The 19,947-nt window shown below is 43.9% G+C and overlaps 1 protein-coding gene across 3 annotated transcripts in view; it reads right to left on the minus strand.

Moving 5' to 3' along the window:
- The window catches only part of NAP1L1 (nucleosome assembly protein 1 like 1), a 32,958-nt gene extending 14,831 nt beyond the window's left edge, over nt 1-18,127 (minus strand). For all 3 annotated transcript variants that reach the window (XM_066993189.1, XM_066993191.1, XM_066993186.1), the window contains exons 1-3: nt 18,001-18,127; nt 4,337-4,369; nt 3,548-3,636 (exon numbers count right to left, since the gene is read on the minus strand). In XM_066993189.1, the coding sequence (XP_066849290.1) occupies nt 3,548-3,636; nt 4,337-4,353 (106 nt within the window). In that variant the 5' untranslated portion in view covers nt 4,354-4,369; nt 18,001-18,127. The remainder of the gene's footprint in view (nt 1-3,547; nt 3,637-4,336; nt 4,370-18,000) is intronic.
- Nucleotides 18,128-19,947: the final 1,820 nt, after the last annotated feature.

A 19,947-nucleotide genomic window follows, 5' to 3' on the forward strand; every position in this document is an offset into this window, starting at 1 on the left:
AGAGAAGGAGACTCCGCAACCTCCCTGGGCAGCCTGTTCCAGTGCTCCGTCACCCTCACCGTGAAGAAGTTCTTTCTCATGTTGGTGTGGAACTTCCTGTGCTCCATCTTGCGGCCATTACCCCTTGTCCTGTCCCCACAAACCACTGAAAAGAGGGATTTGGCCAAATCCCTCTGTTTCCCACACCTTAGGTATTTATACACATTGATGAGATCCCCTCTCAGTCGTCTTTTCTCCAGGCTGAACAGACCCAGGTCTCTCAGCCTTTCTTCATAGGGAAGATGCTTCAGGACCCGTATCATCTTTGTGGCCCTCCGCTGGACTCTTTCCAGGAGATCCCTGTCTTTTTTGTACTGGGGAGCCCAGAACTGGACACAGTACTCCAGGTGAGGCCTGACCAGGGCAGAGTAGATGGGGAGGATCACCTCCCTTGACCTGCTGGCCACACTCCTTTTAATGCATGCCAGGATCCCACTGGCCTTCTTGGCCACTAGGGCACAGTGCTGGCTCATGGTCAACCTGTCATCCACCAGGACTCCCAGGTCCCTCTCCTCAGAGCTCCTCTCCAGCAGGTCATCCCCCCAGCCTGTACTGATACATCAGGTTGCTCCTTCCCAGGTGCAGGACTCTACACTTGCTCTTATTAAAACTCATTTGGTTTCTTCCTGCCCATCTCTCCAGCCGGTCCAGGTCTCGCTGAATGGCAGCACAGCCTTCTGGCGTGTCAGCCACTCCTCCCAGCTTTGTGTCATCGGCATACTTGCTGAGGGCAGACACTCTTCCCTCATAAAGGTCATCGATGAAGATGTTGAATAAGACTGGACCCAGCACCGACCCCTGGGGAACGCCGCTAGTCACAGGTCTCCAGCCAGACTCTGCGCCGCCTATCACCGCCCTCTGAGCTTGGCCAGTCAGCCAGTTCTCAACCCACCTTACTGTCCACTCCTCTATCCTACACTTTCTCAGCTTTGCTATCAGGATGTCGTGGAAGACAGTATCGAAAGCCTTGCTAAAGTCAAGGTAGATGACATCCACTGCTCTCCCCCCATCTACCCAGCTGGTGATGCCATCACAGAAGGCAACGAGGTTGGTCAAGCACAACTTCCCCTTGGTGAATCCATGCTGACTACTCCTCATAACATTCTTCTCTTCCAATTGCTTGGAGACAGCATCCAGAACAAACTGTTCCAACACCTTTCCAGGGACAGAGGTGAGACTGACTGGCCTGTAGTTTCCCAGATCCATGTTCTTGCCCTTCTTGAAGACCAGAGTGACATTGGCTATCCTCCAGTCTTCAGGCACCTCTCCTGTTCTCCAGGACCTTTCAAAGATGATAGACAACGGTTCAGCGATCACCTCTGCCAACTTCCTTAGCACATGAGGATGCATCCCATCAGGATCCATGGATTTGTGTGCGTTGAGTCCACTCAGATGCTCCCGAACCACTCTCTCGTCAAACAGGGGGTGCCCTCCATTTCCCAGACCCTTTGTCCTCCCGCCAGGGTCGAGGAGTCCTGGGGGGAGTCCTTGAAGCAAAGAAAGCATTCAGTATCTCCGCCTTCTCAGCATCTCCCATTACCAGGACACCCCCCTCATTCAGCAAGGGACCCACATTATCCCTAGTTTTCCTTTTACTGTTTACATACTTAAAAAACCCTTCTTATCATTTTACCTCTTTTGCAAGCCTCATCTCTAGGTGGGCTTTAGCCTTCCTCATCACATCCCTGCAGGCCCTGACAATACTTCTATACTCCTCCCAAGAGGACAGGCCCTCTTCCCACATTTCATAGGCCTTCCTCTTCCTTTTGATCTTATCGATGAGCTCCTTGCTCATCCATGCAGGTTTACAATTTTTAATCAAGCTGCTTTGCCTTCTTCCCCCATCTTCAACATTTACAGGTATGCAAACAAGTAGTATATCATAAGGCATAGAAAATATCTTCATATAGCATTCTTTTAACTGGCACCTTCAGATTAACATGGAGCTTTTCAATCCTTCCTTCCTGATATATCAAGTTGTTGTTTTTTTTTTTAAGTAATATTCAGTTCACCATTTCTATGCCCTTCACTGGAGTAACCACATGAAGATCCTCTTCTACTTTTATGTCCTACCAATGAAATTACATATTGAAAAACTGTATCTCAAGTGACACCGAAAAGAGAGGCCTGTTCTCCATATAGACTGTAGTATCTCCATAAAGATATATTTCAGCAGTAGAAGATGTAGTTGCTTCTTAGAAGCACAGTATCACATTAGTCAATGCCAACCATCTTGTTAGGCTATCTTGGTTTGCTCTGGTCTTACCATCCATTACTCTTTCTTTAACCTAAAAAGGTATCTAACTGTGCTGAGTGTTTCGAGGTATTCTTTCAAATACCAAACCTGTACACACACCATACATATGGCATGCCAGTGCCAACATTCCCTCAAACTGAAAGCCAATGACATTCTGTTTTGCAAGTCCTTGGATACATGAACCTTTTGTTTTTCAATTAGTTTTCTCCCAAAAAGCAAGAGTGCTTTACCTAAGCATTAACTCAACGGTTTTCAATATATTTAAAAATGAGAGTATCCAGGTAAAAAAAATGACCGAAATGTGGAAAAAATGTGCATGGAAAAAGATACTAGAAAGCCAGCAAAAGAACTGCTTGGCAGTCTTCATTTCAGAAGACAGAAAAGTTCCCTAGTACTGAAATGTTCTTTGCTTACAGTATTCAATTTCCCTCCAAGATGCATATAGTGTAATTTCCGTTCTCAGATCCTCATGTATAGTTGCTGGAATTAAATACTAATAATACTGTTACTCATCTCTAGGTTCTTTTGGGACACCTGATTATTTAACATTTAATTATTGTAAGCATCTTCAGCTGACCTACATTATCCAAAATTTTGCAATCCAGTTTTGGAAACACTTTCAATAGATATAACAAAGCCTCTAGGCTCTAGCACCTTGAGGAAACTTTTCTAATTTTTCATTAGCGTTACTACTTTGTTCAGAAAATCATGGAATGTGGCATTATCAGCAATCCAAGCTATTATATTACAGATTATTATCTCTCTATATTACATATTATTGTCTCTCACACAAGCTATTTCTCTTTTGGCTAATTGCTCTCAGATACTATCCGTACCCCCAATTTTTAACTATAACATGTGAGTAGGACTGCTCAGCACAGAGATGAAACCATGTTCAGGCCTCCTTTTGTTGTTGTTGAGAGAAAGGATCAAAATGAATATATGTAACTTTTTTAAAAAAAGACTATCAGCTATTAGCTTTGAAATAATTTGTTAACATATCCACAATAACCTTCTCTTTTTCAATTATAAAACCCTACAGGTGGCCAGGTACTGACCATGACTAAAATGAGTGACAGTGTACAATTAATAAAAGTCACAACTAGGGAAAAAAGTCCTTGCTTCAGAATTTAATGGCTTATACACTGCCCTGTTTAAGCTTTACCACTTCGTTTTAAAAAGAAAAATCCTTTTAACATTAACAAGAAAGCACGTATGCAGCTACTTTAAAAGACTTGCTTTCAACTTTACCTTTGCTGTTGGCATCTTCACCAGTTTCCTCCTCTTCTACTTCTTCAACATCTTCCATATCTTGTTGATCAAGTTCAGACTGTTCTTTGCTATTAGGAATATTTAATAATAGCATTAATAAGTTAACTTTTTTTAAATTATAAATGAGCTCAAAGAGTCAGAGATCACATTGGTACAAGCAAACTGATGCACTAGTTTTTAATCTATGAAAATTTGAAAGTTTTAATAGCCAAAGTCAAATTTGTCTTCATAGACTGTGTTACTTTCAGACTCAGTTTATAGAACTAGCACCTTTTCAGAGTTTTGAAGATAAAATTCCTTTACAGAAGGATTCCTTCAGCTCCTATTGATATTAACAAGTACAAGCCTCCGTCTGCCCTATGCATCCTCTTTGTTATGATGTATAGGCCTTGAGAACTGAGATTAGATTCACCCAAACAATACTTCAAATCCCACAAAAATTACGAGCATTCAAAGTACAGAGAAAGCTACATTCAGTGAAATAATGGTAATGAGTAGTACTAGCATTTTTCCCTCCAGAATTCCAGCTAACGTGGTTAAGTTAAGTGGTACCTCACCCCTGTTTTACACAGTTAAGATCCCAAACCAATTTGGCATGAGCAACTCAGGCTCTCCTCCCATGTGCAAATGCTGTAAAACTCATCTTGCCACAATGTCAAGATCCCATTGTAGTAGACAGACCCTGTCCCTCATGTATCTGGAGGGAACAGCCATCTGAAGTACATAACAGGGCAGTTACAGCCTCAGTAACCTACAGATTTTACTTACTTGTCGATGTCTGCCATGCTCAGATTTCAAACCCTAGAGGAAAATACAAAATGCAAAAAAAAACAGCATTAGATTTCATTTACAAGGTCTACAGGCAACTGCCATAACACTGAAAAGGGAACAAACTATGCCAGCTTTTAGGAATAGGATAAATATGTATTGTAGTCTAAAGTGGCATATCCCCCATGCAAATGTTTTGACCTTTCACTCCAAAGCATACAGAAATACTGGAAAATGTCATTCTGGTTTAGAGCCAATAAATCTACTAACATACATTTAAATACCAGCAAAAAATACACGTTGCATTTTGTATCATAGGATTGTGTTAATATCAAAAATTGGTAGCTAATCCTACCTAATTAAAAGTAACAACATTATGAAAAGTAACCTGAGAGAAAGTGAAGTAACAAGGGTGCTAAGAACCCTTTTGCTAAAGTCTACTCACTTTCAGCACGTAACTGCAGACAATTCTTACTGCTGAATCAGATTCTTTAATACTACACATGCCTTTTTGTGGATTCATGTTTAGTCCTAACATTATAAAACCAATCCAAGTAGTTCCTCAAAATACCCAGAGAATTGCCACATATAATTAATTTGACGACACTGTACCAAGCTATTTAACAGAGCTAATTTCCATGTCCTGAAAAATCTGAATTTTAAGTACCTCAGTATCACCATAAGCATGCTCAAGACTACAAACACTACGCGTTGAGACTATTGCACATCTCGCATGCCACGAAGCACGTATGTTCTCAAATGTATTACAAGATGAGCAACACTTTCCACCAGCAAAACAATACTTAGAAATCTAGACTACAAAAATGTTTCTGGTAATATGTTCTGGTTGCATGTAACCAGATTCAGTTCCCTCATATGTGGAAAAACTGGAGACCCAGCTATTTGTCCATCTATTTCAGAAAAATGCAGTATTTGCTAACAAACAGCAGCACTACCACAAACCAAAGATCATCCAACAATTCATTAAGGAACTGACGAGTTCCAGGAACATTTCTGACTCATTCCAAGTTCTTTAAGTTTCAGCTGGTGTTTGCCTGTTGTGTGACTTCAGGTTCACACATGGATGCAAGCTGCCTCTAGACCAGTTCCAGTCTCCTTCACAAACCATTCTCAGAAGAATGACAGCAGAGATTGAAGACCTACAGAAACTAAGAACATACAACAGTTACAACTCATTTACAAGTCTCCATATTTCTTGAGCAATACCACAATTAGCACTGTTTCTGGTCTGCAGAAGGTTTTATCCATGCAAAATACACACCTTCATGCAGGACCTTTGTAAGGAGGCTAGCAGTCCCTCTTGGCAAACACTCCAGGTGCACAGCTCACCTTGCCTTCTGCCCATTTTCATACAAGTGGGACAGACACAATCACATTAACTATTATTGCTCCATGTAGAGACCAACATTTCCCCATCTCCATTCTCCCCATAAAATGGCACTTCACTTTCTATCTGGAGACAGCTCTTTCAAAGGTGCACCAGAGACCACAACCCAGGTGTCTCTCCAGGCCAGCAGGCTGGGTGAGACAGCAGTTGAAGCACTCCAGGTACAGGTTAGCTGAAACAGACTGACTTCTAAATTCAACTGAGCTTTTTTCTAAATGATGCCATGAGATTAGCTATGACCAAGTCAGGCTAGAACACTTTTTAACAAGTATCCATCTCATCCCCAACAGTGGCCATTAGCAGATAGCTATTTAAAAGCAATGACACAGCAAGAATTCCCCCAGAAACTCCTGTAGCTTTCAGCTACATTCAGAACAAACATGCTGGCTTTAGAAGTACAGATATTTAACAAGCCCATAATAAGGACTCATTTATGAAATAGATTTGTCTTCCCCTGAAACAATGCAGGCGAGCTGATATTATTCAAGCACCAAAGTACTGAAATCCTGGGTTTTAGTTACAACAGTCAGCCTGCAGATATTAAGCCAAGTTTTTCTACGCTGATCAAGAGAGCAGCAGATGAAGTTTCACCAGCAGTTTCCACATTCTTGAATTTCTCAGCGGGTCCTTGTCTTTACAGTTCTGAAAAACTGCCCCTCATCAACCACCTTCGTCCTTTCACTATTCACCCCTCTTCCCAAGGCCACGTGTGACCATGCTGAAAGCATTCACTGCAGCACAGAGCCTTGCCTGGGGAACTCCCATCTCTGCAAGGGGCAGCTATGCCTGCTCTCTGACCCCTAGCCTTTAAGCAACCTAGGTGAGGACTGTACCTTCTCCAACAAGGGCCCAGCTCACTCCAAGCCTTTGAACAACTTTCTTCATCATTTTCTCAAGGAATTCAAGTAGACCATATCAACTAGCTGGCAAGTTCAGAACCTCCCTTCAGCATGTTCCTATCTGCTTCACGCTGTTCTTCTGTTCTCCTCGCATCAGCTTTTGTCATATCTCAGCATTTAATCTCCCCTCTGCTTTTTTACACTACTCCGTATCAGAACATTTGCAGTTGGGAGGTTTCTTCCCCAAACTGAGGAGACACTACTGTTTGTCATGGCACTGTCATCTGCCAGCTCTAGAAAGCAGCTTTTGTGTGACGAGGCTGCGAGGCACTATGCCAGCAGCACTACGTTGGCAGGCAGGCAGACTAATCTGTGCAACCCACCAGCGTGGATATACAGTTGCATCACATTTAGCTTGTCATTTACTTAAATAACCATAAGCTTCTCTACAAACACAATTCTACCGGTGAAAAAACTGCAGAGGCAGACAAGTATCGAGGAAACACCTTCCCTAAGAGGAGACGGTCTTGCACAATGCTTACTACAAGGTCCCAGTCTTGTGAGCTTCAGATACAACAGCAACACTAAAATATACTATCTCCCCAAAACCGAATCTTTACATATAGTACTCCTTCCACTTAGCTTTCCAGAAGAACGCCACAGCTCTCCTTCCCCACTCCTCTCATTTAGGATTGTGAACAGCAGCTGTACCTTGACACGAGAGGAAAGAGGCATCCATGGGTATCACTGCTTTAAGCATCTTCCCTGGGAGATGCAAGGGAAGGATTACAAGTGGTAGCAGTGTGGCCTCCACTGCTCCAACCCAGCAGGCAAACAACCTCCTCACTCAGAAAAAATTTATTTCCCTTTTGTTTGAGCAGCTACGGCCAGGAGCACTGAATTATGGTCAAATGCAGAGGTGCCCCAAGGCTTCACTTACAATGAGATGTTTTGCTGCTTACCGTAAAAATACACGAAGGAAAATAAATGCTTATCTTATCTCTGCACAGCTTTAAAGACAGCACATAGGAAGTTAATGCTACAAAAAGGAAGCAAAAGAACACAAACACAAGCTACAGTATGAGCTTTCTAAAGGGTAAAGTGTTTTAAACTTTTCAGATAGCTTAAGCTTGATCACAAGCCTGCTGCCATACAAGGAACACGTTCTTTCTCATAACTGAAAGGTTAGGAGACTTAAAAAGAAAAAAATCACGAGCTTAGTCACAGGTTTGAGAGTGTGCTGCAGAATTACAAAAAAAATTATCAGATCTCCCTCAAAAATTTCAATCTTACCAAAACAGTATCAAAAATGTGTTCTTTGTCATCATGCTTAAAAAAGAAAGTTAGAAGTGAAGTGTCATTTAAGAAGAGCAGCCCTATACACGCAGAAACTAAAAACGACACTGCCATGCGCTTGTCCACAAGCTGTCCGTCAGTAACCCCTGAAAATTACGAGCTATTCCTTCACAAAGCAGTTACGCCGAGGTGGAGCCCAGGGTTCAGACACAAGCTGTAACCGTTCAGTCCTTGCCCCTTCCCAGCCCGCCGTGCCCACGCCGAAGCCTGTCGCTGTGCCCAGCAGCCCCAGCCACGTGCCCTGGCGAGCAGCCTTCCCTTGCGGAAGGTCAGCCCAAGCACCCCGGGGGAGCGTGCTGCTCTCGCCGTACCCCGCCACCCACCCGGCCCCAGGAGGACAGGTCACAGCGAGGTGACTTTGCAGCCAGCTGCCAAGGCAAGGCCTTCCCCAGCCCCAGCGCCTCCAACCTGACAGCCTTGGCCTGGCAGCCCGCCCGCGATCTCAGCTGCTCGGCACCTCCGCGGGTGCCCACCCTGCCCCTTCCAGGAAACACTTTCCCTCTGGAGGAATTATTCACACAATTAGCTTGCTATAGAAAGTAGGAGAAATTTTTCAAGTCATTCGAGGGACACAAACAAGCTTTTTGAGAATACTGAAGCCACGCCTCGGGTCTTTAAAAGCAATCTACCTTCTACCCAAGCTAATTCCCTCAATAGCCAGTAACTCAGCGTACGGCAAGTCAGTCAGCTCTCCCACAGAACAGCAATCTCAGCCTCCTTCCGTCACTGGCAAGCCTTGGGCAACTGAAAGTAAGACATTAACAGAAAATGGCTAAAACTAGCCCTATGTGCAATTAGGAAACTGCAACAGAAAATAAACTGAGCGGCCTAAGTCAGATGTCAGCAACAAGAAGAAGCCCAGCTGAAGAACAGCTAGATGCATTTAAAAAAATCAGGATTAAGTCCTGTCAACTGCTATTTGCAATGCATGCAGAAACCAAGGTGCCAGACAAATTACATCATACCAGCCAAGTTGGATTCGCTGCAGACTGGGAAACGCGAGAGGAATACATTCACTGGCAGCTCCCTCAGAGCCGTGCTCCTGCCCGGCGTTCCAGGGGGACAATTTGCAACACTTTGCTTTACATAAAGCAGCACCAACCACCCCCCGCCCAAAAAAATGAAGGAAGTAGCACAGAGATCCACCACCAGGCTCCTGGACTGCAGATGTTTGTAGTAATTGTTGTAGGTAGTTTGCTTAAACCACCAAGATAGGTCTGTAACTTCAAAGAGCTGCGATGCTCGGTGCCGTTTCATTTCCAGCGATGTCGGAGCTGGCTGAGCAGTTTAAAGGCATGCACTACATGGCACGGTTACAGAGCAGGATTTTTGGTACCAAGATGTAAGAAAACACATCAATCATTTCACAAGTGTTAAACGGTACCAACTACCACATGGGAAAACTGTTACACAGGAAGGGATCACATGGTTTAGCAGCAGCTGGGAGAGCATTTAGCTTCTCCTCAGAAAGGAGCAATTGAATAATGTATCGGGTTTAAAACAAGTGCTGTTTCATAAGGGAATCTAGCAGAAAACCGAGTATTTTCTTTTTCCTTCTGCAATCACATTCATGAAACATGCTATTAGCATGGAAAGTGATCATGAAGAGGCTGTTGTGCATCCCATTAACATGGGATATAAATGTTACAAACAGATTATATTCATAATATGGAAAGATGTCATCCTAGGAAAGCTGAAGGTCAAACAACAAATCAGTCTCAAGTAAATGAGATGGGCAGTCCTACGCTAGAACACCAAGGCATCGCTTCTATTTGATGAAAGACATTATTAGCCACTGAGCTCCCCAGGGACTATTTCCTTTTGTCAGTGCCTCGAAGTCTTCACGTTAACAAAAGATGTCTGATTGTTAATGTAGGAGAGCAAAAACTAACACAAATAAAATGCCTCAAATCTGGAGTAGATAATTAAGACCGTCTGCCCAAATGCAAGCTTAGAAAAACAAGAGCAGGAGCTAACACACAAGAAAGCAGCAGTGTAAGGATAAAGGCTGTCAAGGTAGTAGCTGAGTAGCTGTGTTTCTCAAAACACACTGAGAACTTTAAACAACATGTCACTGCTAAGTTGGCTAAGATGGAAGCATTCAAGCCACCGCAAGGGAGATGCATGTCTTAGCAGATGGAAGAAACAAGTTCCTCTGCTGACCATACAGCTTCCCAGCCAGCTAAAGCCAATGTAACTGGCAAATACTGCTGGAAAAGCTGGTTCTTCCTCAGCTATGTGTACCCCTTTCATCTGCAATGTTTGAATAAGTGCAAGGTTAAAAGAAGTGCCAGGTATTTCTTCTGTGCAGGGTTAGATGTGCGGCTGCATGAGTAACAGCAGGGTCAAGAGAAGGAGGACACCACAGGGGAGGATACCTCTCAGAATAGCCCTGGAATGGGGTTAGGCAAGTTCAGAGTTACCTGCAAACAAACCCTACATCTTGCCTTCTGATAACACAGCAAGATTGGGAACTCAGTACCGGGGAACTACTAGGGAATAAAACTCCAGACCGTGTTACTGCTGAACCAAGCGATACAACACAGTTAGCTGAATGTCTGCTCTCTCCCCTTCAAGTTGTCATCGTTGCTCCTGCTAACTGCTCTGGTAGGAGCACCACTGCAGCCCTGTGCCATGCAGCTATTTCACTTGTGCTGCAAGCCTCTGCACAATACCTGTTACAGCATGCAAGCACAAGTTTTCCACCTTGGAGGTACTCTAAGGTTGCATGGAAACTTCACATGATGGGGAAAAAAACTTCAAAATAAAGCAGTGATAACACAACTAATTTAACTCGTTACTGGTAATTGCAGGGCTTGCTTTCATTTGTGTGGAAACACTTTTTAGAGCTTTCACCTTGACTAATCTTTAAAGCAGGAAAGGAAGAGTCAGTTGACAAGTAGTGAATCCTCTATTTTTGTACTGTTTGTTTTTATTTTTAATTTTAGGTACCACCTGTTTACCTTCGCAGAAAGGAGTCACCATAAGGAGAAGGAAATGGACTACAGAATTGCAATTTAAATTCAGGGCTGAATTATATCTGCATGTTTGGCTCTGCTACTGATCTGATCGTGTTCTAAAAATAGGGTAATTAGCACACAGCATGGCCTTTGTTCTGGATGCCAAGATTCTGTAGCAGAAGACATACCAATTTCTATTTGGGACAATCTTTCATCATTAGGAAAGTAATCCAGAAGTTTAAATTCATATCTGAAAAACCTTACCGAGGATGTTGGGTTTTTAAACAAACTGACCAGCAGGGCTTGTTGCAGTTTCTCCTTTCCATCGCTGATAAGGGGAAAGGAACACCCATCCTGCAGGGCCGAAATCAGAATCTTCATGTACAGAAAGATGTTTACAACTTCCAAAGAGTATTCCTCTGTACAGTTTATGATGCACATAACATACAACAAATTGGTTTGTTGACCACGCTGAAGGAGTAACACAAAAACAGTGTTTTAACAAAGCGCTTCAGGTATCAGGCTGCATTTTAACACTGAGCAATATCAAGCTGTGCACACCAAAACATCAGCTGAAGAGGTAGTTTCTCAGACTGCTGAGACTGCCACAGAATCAAATCCAACCACCTTGGCAGTTACACTATCTGCAACGCTCACCCACTACAGCATTAAGGTTTTTATCCAACGTCATTTAGAAAACATTTTTACAGCCTTATCTGAAAAGTTAAAAAACAGTGAATTTGTTTATTTACAGTTTCTGATGGTTGTTTTTTGCTGGAACATCTGATGAATGCAGCATAGGAAACTCATCCGCTCCCTGAGAAGCCATTGAAATTCAAGAAGTATATTTAGCACCTTGTTAGCTTCAGTTCTACATTTTTCTATGGAAATTAAGCTCTTGCTGCACTGCAAACTCTCAGGTGTCTGGCTTTCAACAAGGCAGCATTCACTGAAGACAATGATCTACCTTGGATACAGTTTAGTGGCTCCTGGGGGTGAGATGTTGCAGCTGGCAGTGGGACCCAACAGAAGTATGCGGGTGGTTATGGCTGCAGCGAGGCACTTGCCAAACAGCTACAGATGCAGAATTTAACAAGTGTCTGTAAACAGACAGTGCACCTGTAGAAAGCCAAGGAATTTGAGGCTTACTTACAAAATTACCTTTTTCTTCTGACTTTCACTCGGTTGTGCTTTTGGCACCAGCAGAAGTACCTGATAAACTCCTAACAGCAAAGAAGGTGATACCAGAGTTAGAAGGGCAAGCCGTGCAGATCTCACCACTTTGGTCTGCCTAAAAAAAGATGATACGACCTAGGCAAAGTAAGTAGTACTAATATCTAAAGTAACACACATTACAAGAAGCAATTCAAATGACTTTAGAATCCAAAATGCTGAGAAATTGCTCTGTAAAGATGTGTCATTGCATTGAGCCCACTGAAGACTTTTATTCAACCTGCACGAGCAGACAAGATCTGAAGCAGATGCAGGGTGACTGAACACCCAACGCAAGGCATGGTGAGGACAGGCTTTCAGCAGCGTATCCCCAGTAAACAGCCGGTATTCCCTGCAGAACTCTGTGGCAGAGATGAAGCGGATGAGCTCAGGGCCCAGCTCCACCAGCACCTGAACACAACCTGAGATGAGCAGAACTTCAGAAGCGAACGATGAGAAGTGGCACAAGTGAGTGAAGGCATCAGAAGTTCAAAAGCACAGACTGAACGCTGTTTGGGATGTAAACAGTATCACAGGCAGGGGGGTGGTTTGTTTTTCCCTCCACCCCCACCCCGCAACCTAACCTCTCACTGCTTAAACCAGCTTTTCAAACTAGAGCTGGCAAAGGAAGCCTTCCCTCAAGGACGAGTCGTCCCACAAGAAACGTGGGAGAACTGCCTCTACTTTGGAACTTTTGGTATTTACCAACATCAAGAACAAAGCAGTGGGCTGCACTGATCTTACCACAGGTAGTCAGAAACAACAGCAAGTCTTTGTGATTCCTGCCTGGGTCTTAGCTCCACGCCAGACTTCCAGTACCTGCTCAGTACAAATTTCCAGCACGTAAAAATGAGACTAATGCTAGCATCTAACTGTTTAAGTGAAAGATGTTAAGTCAGCAGCTGAATGCTTGGTAGCTACAGCTACAAATTGAAGTTTTCATATCTAGAAAGTTTGGCTTACATTTTGATCATGAAAATCTACTACGGAAAGCTGGCCATATTTCATCTGAGAGTCAAAGACCAGGTGAAACAGCTGATGTGCAACTGCCTATTTGTCACTGCAAGTTAATCTGGAACATCACCATTTTAAGTTCTTTCTGTGTATAGGTACATTAAGCCCCCTAAACGCATCTGTATTTCCCCAATACTAAGATCTAAACAGCTCTCCATCTTTTCCTCTAGGCAAGGTCACCATCCTAGCCTCTGACAGCAGTTAAGGTACAGATTACAAATAGCCAATATGAAAATTAGTTTAAAAGTTTAAGCTTTAGGGAGAAGAAATTGCTTTAAGTTGCTCAAACTATTCATATGTAAACGTGAATAAAAATTAACAGAAATAAAACTACATATAACGTTTCAAATGCAAGTTAGCAAAGGTTTGAGGGTATTTTTTTCAGTTGAGTGGAGCTAAAATTTTAGCCTGCAACATCTGCAATCTTTCACTAAATACATGAAGCCACACTGATAATTAAATTTTCCCTTTGCATTGGTTTTGTTGAGTGTAGGAAGTTCTTAAAAAAAGGTTATGCATTGTTTTCACAATAGCTCGATTTTTCAGAAGGTCAAACGAATCCCCCAAACAACTTTTGTTGACACCTTCCAGGCACATCTGGCTTTCTAGACAAGTCCACAAGACACAAGAACTACTCTCCATTTTAACAAAGTTAGGTGATGAGGAACTGCACTAACCTCTGAGCAGAGCGAGGATCAGGCAGATTAAATTAACTTTGTTATAATCACTTTTGCACTCAAAGTAATTTACCAATGAAAACTGACCCATAAACATTAGGCTAATCGTCACACAACCAATCCTCAGACTAAACACCGCCTGTGCAGGACTGTCCTGCCCTGTTATTTACTAACCAGTTTCCTAATGGGAAGTCGGGTGGAAGGCAGCCACCCAGCCAGCAGCTCTCAGGAGACCCCACAGTTGTAGTAAAACACAACTGGCACCAAGGAGCCTTGTTTCTGTCTGCAGAGTAGTATCTTCTCTACAAGTGCCTGCTGGTACCAGACAAATACAAAAGCTATAACAATTCATGGAAGGAAAGAAAAGACAAGGTTGAAGTTCCATGGAGTGTATATAGAAATGCAGGTAAACAAACTTGTATTTACAAAACACTACGGCTCCATTTTCTGCAGTCTGTCCAAACTTCCCAAAGAAGGAACCAGACCTCTGACAGCTAGCCTGAGATGCACAATGGTTGCGGCTGTGTCAGAAGAGTCAAGATGAGTGGGGTTACAGCCGTACTAGCAGAAACAAACAGATGCGATACACACGGTTAGTATACCTGTTGGCCTACTGGAACAAATGGGCTTTCACCAAGTGTTTTCATCAAGAATTCAAATAGATGCTTGTCTCGCTTCCCCTGAGATTTTTTACTACTGAAATTCAAATCCTCGAGCCATTTCACTCCCCTGAAGGGATACAATCTCTGCCACGTTGAATTAAGTTCTCCCTGTTACAACTGCTTCAACGTTTGGTAGCTAAGCGGTTGAACAGATTTACACCAACACAGCTGACAGTAGGGTAAGCCAAAGTTTAGTTGAAGATCTGCAGTTCTGTCATTCCATTAAGGAAAATGGTGTCAGCCTGGAAGATTCCGGTCTCGGTATTGTAAGAAGTCTTTAAAGGCTTCATAACATACATACCTACAACGCCTTGCTTTCAGTTTCACTTGTGCATAACTAGTACGGCACGTGTGCAAGAAGCTGAGAAAAAGCAGAGCACCCGTTTCAGGGTGCTTGGTAAGGTGATCACCATAACAGCTCCCCTGCCTGCTCCCAGGAGCACTTTTTGAGCGAGGCACAGGTTAGACACGCACCACTACACCAAATCCATCGCTTTGGGCGCTTCCTTTAATGCTGGGCTGCCTGCACAGACGCAGCACTTCACTGTCCTATAAATGTTAGGAGAGGAACAGGGGCTCTAAAAGGCACCAGATCTACCGCCTGTGAACAAGACCCTCCTTCTGCAAATGCACAAATAAATAAATCACCAGAAACCAGAACACGTAAAATACAAGGCCTGTCACAAAACGCAGGAGGGGACATGGCTAGCATGGACCTCTTGCACAGCAGTACGCAGGCCACGCAAACAGAAATTCCGGTGTCAGTGGCCTGCTCTAAGCACTTGTACTGGATGCTCCTAAAGCCCCCGTAGCCTAAACCTTGTCTGGTACAGAGGCACCTACGTCACCCGTATTTCAGTGTATATAAACCTCAAATTTTATTTTGCCCTAAAAGCCAGGAGAGTTAGAGGGCTTACAAGAGGCTAACAGCTGACCAGCTCGTTCAGAATCAATCACAGTATTCTTCTCATCCTTTAGGAAGCTACTAACAAGCTACTAACAAGCTACTAACAAGCTACTAACAAGCTACTAACAAGCTACTAACAAGCTACTAACAAGCTACTAACAAGCTACTAACAAGCTACTAACAAGCTACTAACAAGCTACTAACAAGCTACTAACAAGCTACTAACAAGCTACTAACAAGCTACTAACAAGCTACTAACAAGCTACTAACAAGCTACTAACAAGCTACTAACAAGCTACTAACAAGCTACTAACAAGCTACTAACAAGCTACTAACAAGCTACTAACAAGCTACTAACAAGCTACTAACAAGCTACTAACAAGCTACTAACAAGCTACTAACAAGCTACTAACAAGCTACTAACAAGCTACTAACAAGCTACTAACAAGCTACTAACAAGCTACTAACAAGCTACTAACAAGCTACTAACAAGCTACTAACAAGCTACTAACAAGCTACTAACAAGCTACTAACAAGCTACTAACAAGCTACTAACAAGCTACTAACAAGCTACTAACAAGCTACTAACAAGCTACTAACAAGCTACTAACAAGCTACTAACAAGCTACTAACAAGCTACTAACAAGCTACTAACAAGCTACTAACAAGCTACTAACAAGCTACTAACAAGCTACTAACAAGCTACTAACAAGCTACTAACAAGCTACTAACAAGCTACTAACAAGCTACTAACAAGCTACTAACAAGCTACTAACAAGCTACTAACAAGCTACTAACAAGCTACTAACAAGCTACTAACAAGCTACTAACAAGCTACTAACAAGCTACTAACAAGCTACTAACAAGCTACTAACAAGCTACTAACAAGCTACTAACAAGCTACTAACAAGCTACTAACAAGCTACTAACAAGCTACTAACAAGCTACTAACAAGCTACTAACAAGCTACTAACAAGCTACTAACAAGCTACTAACAAGCTACTAACAAGCTACTAACAAGCTACTAACAAGCTACTAACAAGCTACTAACAAGCTACTAACAAGCTACTAACAAGCTACTAACAAGCTACTAACAAGCTACTAACAAGCTACTAACAAGCTACTAACAAGCTACTAACAAGCTACTAACAAGCTACTAACAAGCTACTAACAAGCTACTAACAAGCTACTAACAAGCTACTAACAAGCTACTAACAAGCTACTAACAAGCTACTAACAAGCTACTAACAAGCTACTAACAAGCTACTAACAAGCTACTAACAAGCTACTAACAAGCTACTAACAAGCTACTAACAAGCTACTAACAAGCTACTAACAAGCTACTAACAAGCTACTAACAAGCTACTAACAAGCTACTAACAAGCTACTAACAAGCTACTAACAAGCTACTAACAAGCTACTAACAAGCTACTAACAAGCTACTAACAAGCTACTAACAAGCTACTAACAAGCTACTAACAAGCTACTAACAAGCTACTAACAAGCTACTAACAAGCTACTAACAAGCTACTAACAAGCTACTAACAAGCTACTAACAAGCTACTAACAAGCTACTAACAAGCTACTAACAAGCTACTAACAAGCTACTAACAAGCTACTAACAAGCTACTAACAAGCTACTAACAAGCTACTAACAAGCTACTAACAAGCTACTAACAAGCTACTAACAAGCTACTAACAAGCTACTAACAAGCTACTAACAAGCTACTAACAAGCTACTAACAAGCTACTAACAAGCTACTAACAAGCTACTAACAAGCTACTAACAAGCTACTAACAAGCTACTAACAAGCTACTAACAAGCTACTAACAAGCTACTAACAAGCTACTAACAAGCTACTAACAAGCTACTAACAAGCTACTAACAAGCTACTAACAAGCTACTAACAAGCTACTAACAAGCTACTAACAAGCTACTAACAAGCTACTAACAAGCTACTAACAAGCTACTAACAAGCTACTAACAAGCTACTAACAAGCTACTAACAAGCTACTAACAAGCTACTAACAAGCTACTAACAAGCTACTAACAAGCTACTAACAAGCTACTAACAAGCTACTAACAAGCTACTAACAAGCTACTAACAAGCTACTAACAAGCTACTAACAAGCTACTAACAAGCTACTAACAAGCTACTAACAAGCTACTAACAAGCTACTAACAAGCTACTAACAAGCTACTAACAAGCTACTAACAAGCTACTAACAAGCTACTAACAAGCTACTAACAAGCTACTAACAAGCTACTAACAAGCTACTAACAAGCGACCAAGGCGTGGGGGCAGCACCGCACCACGCCGGGGCCGAGCGGCGTTAGCCCGCCGCGCTCCCCCCGCGCCGCCTGACGGGGCCGCGGAGCCCCGGGGAGGGAGCGGGGCGGCTCCGAGCGCCCCGTGCCGGGGCCGGCGGGGCGCTGCCTGAGGCGGCTCCCGGCTCTGGCGCAGCCCCGGCCCCCCGGCGGCGGCGGACACGGCGGCGCGGAGGCAGGCCCGCAGCGCCAGGCCGGGCGGCGGCCCCCGCCGCCATGCGCGCCCCCCCCCCCCCCCGCTTCCTGCCTTCCTCCTCCTCCTCTCCTCACCCTCCTCACGGTGCCCCCCCCGCCCGGTACCTGCGCGGGCCGGGCCGGGCCGTGCCGTGCGGGCGGGGAGCGGCAGCGGCGGCGGCAGGAGCGGCGGCGGCAGCAGCGAGGCGGCGGCGCGCGGAGGCGGCTGGCGGGGAAAGGGCCCGCGCTCCCGCCGCTCGCGCTCATATACACCGCACGTCACCACGTAACGGGCAGCGGCGCCTCCCCCTCCCGCCGCGCGCCGCCGTCTCCTGGCAACGCGCGCGCGCGCCCTCCCCCTCCTTCCCCTCCCCCCCCCGCCCCGCCACCGCCAGGCGTTGGGGGTGGCGGTTGGCGCCCGCCCCGCGCTGAGGGGAGGCCCCAACGCGGCCGCCCCGCAAAGCCCTGAGCGGGCTGAGAGGGCCGAGCTGCGGGCGTCGGGTCCGGCCTCCCCGCTGTGGTCGGGCAGAGGCAGCAGGAGCCCCAGCCCCCTGGTCGTAGCTTGCCTCCCAGAGGCCTCCCGAGCCTGTTTTCCTGCAGTGCCCCTTCACCCGACTGACCCCCCTCTGGGGTTTCTCCCCCATGTGCGTGGTAACGGCATCTCCTAACGTACTTGCAGGAAACGTCCACAATCTGCACTAAACTCGTGGAAACTTCACAGAATCACAGAGTCATTTAGGTTGGAAAAGACCTTTAACATTGTCTTTGAGACTTTCACCTCCTCTTGGCTGGAATGAGCCAATGATCTCCAACGTTATTACGGGCAAATAGGGTGGCCAGACACACAGTGTGATGGCATAAGAGCTATTTACTAAACATATATCACCAGGTATTCTAACGTTTATTCCCTAAGTTTTACTTAATTCTCACATCTATTTGTCTAGTTTGCAGCGTAAACATAGCTTTCTAAATAATGGAGATGGCGACAGAAAGAGCGACGGATCTGCCTAATATCCACAACGCAAGCCACAAAACAAGCAAAAGATAAGGGGTCCTATTCCTCACTGTACAGTGTCACATTAGTGTTTTTTTTTTAAGTACATTCCAGTGAAATCTCAGTCCCCAAAAGCAGATGTATCTGTAGTAAAATAAATAAATAAATAAATTAAAATCCCATCTGCAAGACCAAGAGGACTTATGCAGAGAAGTTACGGATACTCTATTCTTCCCCAGCATGTTGAGTTTGGGGAGGTGGGACTTCTTACAACATGCAATTTACAATAGCTAGAAACTGAAAAAAAAAAAATTAAAAAAAAGGATCCAAGCAAAAGGTTGCACAGCACAGTCTGTGTGACAATTAGGGAGAAATGTAATGATGTAATGTGATTATTCTAACATATAACTAACTGTAGCCCCTCATAGCCTTCAGATATTAAGAATATACTAGTTGATAATTTTTTGTTCCCTTTTTTTTTTTTTTCCTGGGGTGTCCTATGTTTGGTAACATGAAGAAATACACAGAAGGCATTTAATAAAAGTGAACAGTTGTTCAGTATTTATTGCAACACTGATTACATTTCACGCAGACGTTCCCTTTGTGCGATCAGAAGCAGTGGCAGCCACCTGTAAACAAGTGACACAGGAAGGGTTAGATTCACGAGAAGAAGGCTGGCCTCGCCTTCCTGCAGCCTGCCACCTCGAGACATGCTGAGGTGAGACCCAGCTGCCCCTTCAGAGGACCGATGCACATAAGAAATAAGATGTGCAGAAGCCAGAAGTGTTAAACTAGACAACAGCAGGCACCAAGGAGTGGGGACAGATCTAATCTCTCAAAAGTGATTCAAACTTACCTCTAGGCTGGAGGGAAACTCCTTTTCATCCAAAACTCGCAGCTGAGTATTGTCTCAGTACTGGACTGGAAGCCAAACAGATATTTTTGGGGTGTTAATGGGAACCAAATCACCTGAGAATGCATTAGATAGTGGTGCAGATTTTCCTCACGAACTTGCATTATTTTTCAAAATATTACATCTTGAAACTTTTTTTCAGCCTTTAAAACATGTCTGTACGAAA

The sequence above is a fragment of the Anser cygnoides genome, chromosome 1 (assembly GCF_040182565.1).
Source record: "Anser cygnoides isolate HZ-2024a breed goose chromosome 1, Taihu_goose_T2T_genome, whole genome shotgun sequence".
Classification (NCBI taxonomy): Eukaryota; Metazoa; Chordata; class Aves; order Anseriformes; family Anatidae; genus Anser; species Anser cygnoides.